Below are 10,801 nucleotides of genomic sequence, written 5' to 3' on the forward strand. Positions count from 1 at the left end.
TGGAATTTAGGACATCATAGAAACATTGAATTGACAGTAGGCTGTTTTTGCAGCTTAGTTTCCATAAATGGACAGTATGAATTGGGGAGTGTTACGAAACTGTAATAGTGTTACACACTACATTCAACTCTAAACAAGAAAATTTGGTTTACCATGACATGACAAACCTTTCAGCTGTAAAATGTAGTAGACATTAATGGACAACATGACAACCTACAGCCTATATAATAAGAAAAACTTAATAATAAAGACTTTCATGAGAAAATATTTGAGAAGTACTTTTTCAAGAATTGCATTTAAGAACATTCTTCTTAGTGTTTACCTTACAACAAGTTCAACAAAGCATGTTTATTAATTTCATATACAACTGAATAGATACATGAGGATACCAGGTCCCACTAAAGAAATTCTTCAAGGGTCAGTTCTGAAAAAAGGACTTAAAGGTCAGAGCATACTGACCAAGCTTTCCCCAACAAACACAAACAAATTCAAACACTGGGTAGGTGTTTCACATCAGACTATAATGCTGGTAAATGGTAGACAGCAAACTGGATCCCCCCGCCCTTTTTTTTTAATAGAGCAGCGACAAAATTGAGTCATGGATGCCAAACGTCTCGTTGTTGAAGTCCAGTTGCACCCAGTATTATACAACAAAACACAAGAGTGCAGAGCATCCTCCTGCCTTGTTCCACCCTAAATAAACAATATACACTACTAAAGCTCTTCTCTAATAATCTACCACCATGCAGAGTTTAAGCTCCAGCCTTAATAAACACACCTGATACAGTTAATGAAGGCCTTCAGGGGCATCTGAATATTAGCGACAGCTGTCCTGGATTTGAACTTTCCAGGATGGAAGCTCTCCAGGACCAGGGCTGGGCATCCCTGGTATAAAGGCAACTTCCAGTATTAGAATATCTGTTAGGGAATGCTGGGTCAGTGTGCCATGAAGTTAAGGCTTGTCTTTCATCTCTGGTAAGGAACCCTCATAGTATTTCCTATCAAGAATTTCCTCCAAAACAAAGCTCAGTCTGCACAAGCATATCCCAAACACCCTCAGCCCCAGAACTGGGCCGCCTCCAGGCTGCTCTTGATGTTGTTCCGGTTTTCTCGCCTCTCCTTGGTCACCAGGTTGGCCTCCCCTTTCTGAAGGCGCCGTCTCTGAGCGGCTTTCTGCTGTTTGGTGAGCTGTCTCCTCACTTTCTGTCTGATCACTGTCTGAAAAAGAGAACACCCAAATTCACCAACAAACTGCAGAGAGAACACTCAATGTGTCTTTCACTTTGTGCTAAATGGTATTTCCAACATAGTTGACAGTGGGACGATGTATCACATACATTTTTATGATACGTTCGTAATAAATGCGTCATTATGCTAACTTGCTTCACATTCTATTATATTTCACATTTGCATGAGTGTCTGCTAAAAACACAGATGTACTAAGATGAAAAGGATAAAGAGGAAAAAACTTTTTTTCCCTCTCAGTACAAAAGAAATATGACTGTGTACCATTAGTCCATGTACTCATCTACTGAAAAAGAAAACTTGAATACTTCTAAATACACGTTTTACTGTATTTTGGTCACGATTAGAATTTTGAATCTACTAGGCAGCAATTTATCCTTTAATCCCATTTGCTGCTACTTAAAATTCCACAGTTTGACTGGCTGTAAATCTTTCACTAATCTTCTTAAATGATGGGTGCAAAATGTTAATGCGTGTAAACTATCATTATTTGTGACTAAGCCAAACAGCTCCCACTTAGTTTTCATGTGAAATTAATGCCATCATCATCATCATCGAACTCTAAGCACTACTCCACAATATGAGCCAGTATAGGCCTTTTAGCAGACATAACACAGAAAGGTGAAATTAAACCTGTTATATGGTGTTTGGATCTGTAAAGTTAACTTTATGTTAGCTTGGCGCGTTAACAGTGCCACCCATCACAATGCAGGTTTGAGTCTGAAAATTTGTGCTCTGCTGACACAAATTTAGATGACAAAAATGTTTGAGAGAGCAAAAGTAGAGTGACATTAAGCCAAACTTGAACCTGTTCTGTGGTGTTTTACAGAGAACTTAGTTAGCACGCCAAACATGCCATACCACAGCACAGGCTTAGTTGTAGCTAAATGATACTAAAGTGACACCCGTTTAGAGGACAACTTACAAGTTTATAGAAAAAGAGAATGTGCAGTTCTGATACATGTAGCTCTTTGCCATGGCTGAGCTGCTATCATGCTTACTTTTTCTGGGTTTTTTCTGGCGTCTAAAATCTTATTGTGTGGAATGTGTTTATTTATCTGTTTAGACAATTTTTAGAATAAAATCTTGACGTCATAATTTTGAAACACCATCATTTTTACATACTGAGGTACAACTTAACACTGTCATACCGCCCACCCTAATTTTGACAAAATACATTAAAAATTCAAGTACTAAGTACTTATTTACCTTTGATTTTGAAACATTCATTTTCGGCTGGTGGGATAAACTGAACTTGAGTTTTGTACCAAGTGCATTAGGAATTCATGTGGAAGCCATTGTAAAATACTTGTCACTTTCACTGAATGCTTCCTGCTTGTTTGGGAACTGTATGATTTATTATAATAATCTCCTCAGAGTATTTTGTGCTCTGAAAGGAAAACTCCTGTACATGCACATGCGAAGAGGCAAAAGTGCAAGCGCTGAAGAGTCCTTGCCTTTTTTAGCAAATTGCGCAGCCCATTTTTAACACAAAATATTAGTAAATCTGCCCCAAATCACAGATCATCTATAATTCTGTTTTATAAAGCAGTGCAGCTTTCCTGTTTGACTTGTGTTCAGTTGAATTCCAGTTAAAAAGATTTGATGGCATCATTTTCCTCCTCTCTTCATTTCATTGTGTCACAGATTACATTTTTAAATAGGTAATCAGGAATCTGTATCAGAATAGATTTTTAAAGTAACACTCCCAACCCTGTATTTTATCCATATCATAGCCCTACACAGATCAGGAATAACATTATGATCACCTCCTTGTTTCTACGCTCATTGTCCATTTTATCAGCTCAACTTACCATATAGGTGCACTTTGTCGTTTTGTCTGTCACTTTCACCCTCACAGAGCAGGTACTATTTGGGTGGTGGATCATTCTAAGCACTGCTGTAACACTGATATGGTGGTGGTGTGTTAGTGTGTGTTGCGCTGGTCTGAGTGGATCAGACACAGCAGCGCTGCTGGAGTTTTTAAACACCTCAGTGTCACTGCTGAACTGAGAATAGCCCACCAACCAAATATCCAGCCAACAGCGTCCTGTGGGCAGCGTCCTGTGACCACTGATGAAGGACTAGAGGATGACCAACACAAACTGTGCAGCAGCAGATGAGCTATCGTCTCTGACTTTACATCTACAAGGCGGACTGACAAGGTAGGAGTGTCTAATAGATTGGACAGTGAGTGGACACAGTGTTTAAAAACTCCAGCAGCACTGCCGTGTCTGATCCACTTGTACCAGCACAACACACACTAACACACTACCACCATGTCAGTGTCACTGCAGTGCTGAGAATGATCCACAACCCAAATAGTACCTGCTCTGTGAGGGTCCATGGGGGTCCTGACCATGGAAGAACAGGGTAAAAGGGGGCTAACAAAGTATGCAGAGAAAGTGAAGCTGATAAAATGGACAATGAGCGTAGAAACAAGGAGGTGGTCATAATGTTATGCCTGATCAATGTATGATATATAATAAAAAAAAAATTCAAAATCAAACCTTAAGATCGAGTATAAGCGCAATGATCTCACTTCTGGAGCTTTCGCCATTCTAAGATTATCTCTGCCTCTGAGTTTGAAATACAAACTCAACTCCAAAAAGTAAGTAAAATGCAAATAAAAACAGAAAGCAGATTTATTAAGTAGATCTATAAAATCTACCTGTACTTAAACAAAAACAGTACAACAGTACAAAGATGTTTTTTACTTTACGCTCATTCTGAAATTGATGCCGGCAAAATGGGCAAGTTGGGACTGGGCAATTTAAGACTAGGAACACTGTGGAAACATTTCGGATTATTTATGGAAATAATGAATCTTGTGCTCTCTGAGCCAAAGAAGAAAAGGACTATCTAGATTCTTACTAGTGTAAAACTTGAAAGCCAGGGGCTGTCATGGTACTGAGGAATATTAAACTGTGGAAGCACCATCAACAATGATTTTGGAACAACATATGCTGTCTTCCGGATGATGTCTTTTTTTTAGGAACATCCATGTTTATTTCAGCGTGACAAAACCAAGTTAGAACAGCATGGCTGCGCAATCAAAGAGTGTGGGTGCTATTGAAAACATGTGTCTTATTAAGTTCAAAATATGATAAAAGCCCTGTACGGCTGAACAGCTGAAGATGTGTGTAACAGAAGAATGGCAACTACTTGTGCTTTCAAAACTGGATCAGTTTGTGTCTTCAGTCCCCAAATGATTATTAAGTGCTGTTCAAAGGAAAAGTGATGTAACACAGTGGTAAACATGCTCCTGTTTGAAATGTGTTGCAGTCATCAAATTTGGAATAAGCGTATATTTACAAAAAAATAATAATAATAAATTCACATGGTAAAACATCAAATATTGTGTTTTTCTACCATTTTCAAAATACTAATCACTGCTTTCTGTTTGTATTAGCATTTCAGATACTGTCCCAACTTGTTTTTTGTATGTCAAAACATTTGTTAAAAAGGCATTCAGAATACTTACACACCAAAGCAAAAGAAATGTTTATACTTACTGGTGGGATTGTGGAGCAGCTAGCAACACTTCCAATGGAAGATTCACTGGTTGTTCTTTGCCTGTGTTCATTAACATGGAGGAGGCTGTCTTGATCTCTGCAAGATTTGGAACATGTAAACACAATCAGCTAACGTGCTAGGCAAACCTTCAGAGTTTTAGCAAATCATAAACGGAAGGAAAATATGTCTAAAGGGCACAAAAGACCAGAGAGCATGACTCCTGTACATGTGTAGATTGCACAAGACTGATTAGATAAGATATACTGGTTATGACACCTGTTGAATGTTGATGTGCTTACCTACTCTCTATCGACTGCACAAATACATTGAACGTTCAATGGCTTATTTAATAACCAGAATAGCCAATGGATTGCATGCGTGTGTGTGTGTGTGTGTGTGTGTGTGTGTGTGTGTAAACATACATACACACGTGTCTTACTATAAGACAGGGCACTAGAAAAATTAAAACATGCACCATCATCTAAGCTGTACACTAAGCACCGCCAGTTGAACAAATGCATTAACAGATGCTTTTTTTTTTATACAGTATATATAACAAATTATACACTGAAGTATAATTACCTAAAAGGCCTGAATTCTTTGTTGCAGGCTGAAAGATCAACCAAATCTGGGCATTCATCGTCATTCTCAAGCTCCTCATCACTCTTCAAGTCTTTGGGACTGTCTGTAACTACGTCATTATTAACGTCCTCAGGGCAGATGTCCTTCGCTGAGCTAGTTTCTTCATGTTCCTCGGGGTTCTTCTCTCCTGACACAGTCTCTTCACCAGTCTTCAGCCCCTCAAGTTCCAGCATAGCATGTCTGTATTCCTCAATGTCAATGGGCTCCTCAGACTCTGGTGATCCAGGATCATCGTCATTTTCGTCTCCACTCAGCCTCTCTTCACCCTCTGGACCGACTGGATGGAGAAGCTGGTCGTCTTGCTGCAGCTCTTTGGTGTAACCACTCGCTGAGATTTCCACGTCAAGAGAGCAAGCCTTTCTGTACAACAAAGAGGAAAAACAACTTCAGCATCAAAAAAGAGGCATGCACTTAACCGGTCATGATCCATCGACCTGTCTACTACAATATGCATTTAAAATTAAGAACGCACCTGATATCTTTGAATGTTGGATACAGTTCACTTTCATAGTTGAATCTTTTGATGAAGAAATCTCTAACACACTTGACATCTCTGTCAAAGTACCTGGAAGAAATTTGGGAAAAGGCATAATTTATATATAAGGAAAACATAGCTTTGCTCCATTTCCTTGCCTTTAAAAAGAATAAGCTGGCAGCATAGATTTGAATTTCAAAGCCCAAGCTGAGCAGTGCTGAGAGTATTTTCCAGCTGCACATAAATAAGCAGCAAAAGGTATTAATAAATTTATCTGAATTTTAAAAAGTAGAACACGTGAAGTGCCAAAGTAAGTCACCATTCTGCATTTGGATGAGAAGTGGACACCATCTGTGGGAAGTCTATCATTGTGATGTGATCACTGTCATCAAGCATCAAGTTGAACTCATTAAAGTCTCCGTGGATCAGACCATGATTGGCCAGTTTGACTATCAGCTCCATGATCTCACTGTACAACGAAGCAGGGTCTTCAATCTCTCGCACCTGACACCTGTAAAAATGAAAAGAGCAGTCAAGCTTCTTTCTACTGTGCCATGCAAAAGTCAATACTCTTGAAAGTTTCATTCATAATGCAATTTTCTGCATTATAAATTCAACTATTTTTAGTCAGTATTTTTTGGAGACATTCACTGTAGACTTTGGAATTTCCAAAGCCAAACTTGAGTTATTTGTCTGCAGAAATTTTAAATCTCAAATATTCTGCCGGCATACTTAAACCCCTGTGTTCTGGAAGCTCCAAGCTCCCAGAAAATACTCTCATCTAACGATAATAATCACTAACAAAGATGTAATTACTCTGTAAAGTGTTATACCCAACTATTTTTCTTGTATTTTATTATTTTTCCCCTGAGGGGTCAGTGCTTAAACAAAAAATTGTTACAGACTAGAAAGTTCAAACACTGTTAAACAACAGATCATGCATTACAGGTTCAAAATGCTCTTAAGTCACACCATATATACAGATATACATTAAGTAGATTTTGTATTATCTATTTATTCCTTGCATTTTTATGGAAAAAAAACAGAAATAGTCAACTCACAGAGGATATCCATTTATAAGCTCCATAACAACTGCATGTCTATTGTAGTCCACTGGCTTTGGAACAGGGAACCCCCGTTCATACAGTGCCTGTGAGAAAATAACCAACCACTAAATAACGTGTTCCAGGAAAAATTAATGCAGATTATTAAAATTAGGGCTGGGAGAAAAACACTTTTAAAATCAGGATGAAATTATTGCTAAATATTAATATTTGTATAATTATTATCACTACTAAAGCCAGATTCACACCATGTCCAAAAATGGCCAAAAAATGGCCAAAACACATACAAGTTAATATAAATACCATCTTTCTTATCAGAGCTATGTCTTCATGGATTCTCCTGTACTTTGTCCACTACTTTTAATGTAAGGACCTCAAGCTAGAGTTTCAGATAACAGAATGCAAAACGCACAAAACATACAAAAAGTAAAAATCAATTCTACCTATTGGTTTCTTGACTTCTACTGAGAATTAATGACTATGCAAAAAATGAACGATTGATGATCAATAAAAGGTCCCAGTCCTAGTTAAGATATACAATTCAATGCAGTTAATGGACATGGATTGTGCATATACTGTTGGATTGCACAGATGACTTCATGCCCTTTACACACACTCCCTAAAAGTCAACACATTACAGTTACAATTAATGACCTAATTACAGTTACTAATCACAACTAGCGTGTTTTTTAGAAAACGAGCATGTGGTAATTACCTTCATGTATGCATATTCCTTCATGGCAGAGAGCCGTGACAGGTAGAGCCAGGACATCTTGTGCCTGTGCTTGTGGTAGTCTCGCTTATTCTTTAAGTTCCTGAAAGACGTTCTTCCAAGCCGGTGGAGTTTCAGAGCAAACTGCTCCCCTTCAGCATTTGCAACTATGTAAATATCTGTCATGGAAATACAAACGGTTTCAAAACTTACTCACTACAATTTCATTTGTATAGGAAGAAACACATAGAGAAACCAAGGATCAACAGGAAGACTCATGCTCCCCTGATCTACATCACATAGTGGTGTTATAGTACAAGTAATACAAGTTGACCAGTAAGGTTGAAGAGAGGCATCTGGACCGCAGAGAAAAAATATCCATGAGATAAGCCAGTGGCAAGTGTTGAGCATGTCATTTCAGTCAAATCAGTCCTCTTCACATGCGTGACTTCCAAACTTCATCACCTTGATGGATTCTACATGCTCCAAAAGAATGCAAACACCTGTTCCTCCAACATTTCTTCCAGAGAGGGTATTATTAGGAGATTCACCTTCACTGCAGTAACAGCCTCTACTTTTCTGGGAGAACTTTACACTAGATGCTTAAACATTGCTGTGAGGATTTGACTACATTCAGCAACTACAGCATTAGTGAGGTCAGGTACCAATGTTTTTTAATCAGTATTCAATGCCTATTTTGTTGTTGCAGTTTTGACATATTTTAAATAAACAATTGCCTGTTCGGATCATAGCAAAATGTTAAGTAAAAATAAAATAAAAACAGCTGGCCCACAGATTTGCTGAGATTTTTTAATATGGTCTTTTAAGGGGTTGAGTTTGACAGCACTGCTGTACAGCAACAGATAAACTGTCTCTGACTTCATGTCTACACGGTGGTCCAAAACGCCAAGTGGACAGTGAGTGGACACAGTGTTTATGCAGCAGTACTGCTGTGTCTTATCCACTCATAACAGCACAACACACACTAACACACCACCACATCAGTGTCACTGCATTGCTGAGAAGGATCCACCACCCAAATAGTACCTGCTCTGTGGTGGTCCTGACCACTGAAGAACAGGGTGAAAGGGGAGTAACAAAGCATGCAGAGAAACAGATGGACTACAGTCTGTAAAAGTAGCACTGCAAAGTGCTCCTATATGGTAAGTTGAGCTGATAAAATGGACAATGAGCGCAGAAACAAGGAGGTGGTTTTAATGTTATGTCCGCTCAGTGTATAGGAGGCTGATTCACTTGCTAACCTGACTCTTTGCCGACACCCATTTGGTTCCCAACAGACAGAATGACATCTCTGGATGACAAGGTCTTCAGAGCCAGATAATCATAGCCGCCATAATTCAGGCGGTATCCTTGTACAGCTAGAAAACAGAAAAACAAATCAACATTGACATTAACTTCAACTGAATTGACCAACATGAGATTTGTACAGACGTCGTGAACCCGTGACAACGTTTTGAAAGCTGACAGCGGACTGGTTTCCTTACTTTTGGTGCGCTCGTAAGCCAAGAGTTTGTGTTTGACCAGCTCCCTCAGCACTTTATTGCAGCCTCCGTGTCTGAGGCTAGCAATTGAAGAGATGAGGCTCATTGGCACGATTTCGTGGTTCTTCATGCCCATTTCCACCTGGATTAAAGTATAAAAACAGATTTTTTTTTCCTCACGACGAAATAAAGGCTTAAATGAGTTTCATAATTAAGTCATTTAAGCTACATGTGTGGTAAATGACCACGGCACTTTTACTGAACCATTTAGCTTAGCAGTTTAGCCGGTTAGCTAGCTAGCTAACCTGCGTTAAACAAGCTGTCGAAGTGATACTCACAGCCGTTAGAACCCGAAAGTCGTCCCGAGACAGATATCTCAGCACAACGACGTTCAGTTTCCCCATCGTGTGAAAAGAAGAGACGCTGAGAACCGTTCCTGTTGTTGTTAATGACACTTTCTGTACAGCCCTCGACCAAAACACATGCTGGAAACAGGAGGAACTGACACGAGTCTCCCAGCCGTGTTAGTGAACCTGTTCAGCGCATTACCTCCATCTACTGGACTGGAGCAGTTTATTAACGTGTTAAATGTTCACTGAAATAAACTGACTAATATTAAACAGGGTCCAATAAACGGTATCAAAAGCCTCGAGTGAGTCTCTACACATGCAAAAACGACGGAAAGCCTTCTCTTATTTGGTCTCCAGCTCTGCATCGGACCAACGGCTGCAGCCTCTGTGGCACTAGTCTATGCTGTACTCTCTTAAAGATGGTTCTTCTAGGGTTCTTCAGGAAACAGAAGGGTTCTATTTAAAACCATGAGTTCTACAGAGAACATTTCATGCATAATTGGTTGTCTGCATGGTGAAATGGCTCTTCAGAGTGATGGAGAATGTGTTGTATACGGTTCTATCTAGAACCTTTTTGAAAAGCATTCTGTATAGCACCAAAAAGGGTCTGCTATTGACATCATGTCATGCTTGTAACAATTGAAGAACACCTTTTTGTGCTATATAGAACCATTTAAGCATGGCATTGAGTTCTATATAGAACTCATAGTTCTCAAAAACCATTCTCTTACGTGAAGAACCCTGTTTTTTTGTGTAGGCCACACAGCTTTTCTGGATACAAAAATATACTAAAATAAAAATTACAGATTTTTACAGGTAATTTTTCCTATGTGAAACCAAATCATTTACCATATATAATTAAACACAAAATTCCAAGATATTATAAAGACAATTTAGCAGAATCTGAAGCCTCAGCAAAGAAAAAAATATATATACTAAAGGTCTGTGCCTTTTGGTAATATGCGCAGGACTTCAGCAGAGAACTTGGACTAATTCAGTTCTTCTATGAAGTATATATTTCCTCAAGAAATGCTGATTCTTTTATTAAAGTGCTGCCTCTTAAACCTAATGCACTTACATATTTCCATGAATTACAGAATGCACTTTCATTGGGCTCTCAGTGAAACACATTTCAGCTGACAATACAGTCTACAGATTGAACAGACATTGATTGAACAATTTTGTTCTATTGTGGGAAAAAATGAAGGGAAAAATGAAGTATGCCTTCATTTCAGCATCTTGAAAGGTAGTGCAGCACTTTCAGACCATATGATTATCTCTTCTATCACAGCTGA

At 38.8% G+C, this 10,801-nt stretch overlaps 1 protein-coding gene across 1 annotated transcript; it reads right to left on the reverse strand.

Annotated features, from left to right (window-relative positions):
• Positions 1–276: 276 nt before the first annotated feature.
• On the reverse strand, positions 277–9,683 carry riok2 (RIO kinase 2 (yeast)). Its single transcript, XM_036598900.1, has 10 exons — positions 9,495–9,683; positions 9,160–9,298; positions 8,917–9,033; positions 7,658–7,833; positions 6,940–7,028; positions 6,198–6,389; positions 5,876–5,968; positions 5,344–5,763; positions 4,761–4,857; positions 277–1,218 (listed from the first exon to the last, which is right to left on the reverse strand). The coding sequence occupies exons 1-10, from the start codon at positions 9,558–9,560 to the stop codon at positions 1,057–1,059; spliced, it is 1,551 nt and encodes a 516-aa protein (XP_036454793.1). The 5' UTR covers positions 9,561–9,683; the 3' UTR covers positions 277–1,056.
• Between the last annotated feature and the right edge of the window lie 1,118 nt (positions 9,684–10,801).

Source organism: Colossoma macropomum, unplaced genomic scaffold (assembly GCF_904425465.1).
Source record: "Colossoma macropomum unplaced genomic scaffold, Colossoma_macropomum, whole genome shotgun sequence".
Taxonomy (NCBI): Eukaryota; Metazoa; Chordata; class Actinopteri; order Characiformes; family Serrasalmidae; genus Colossoma; species Colossoma macropomum.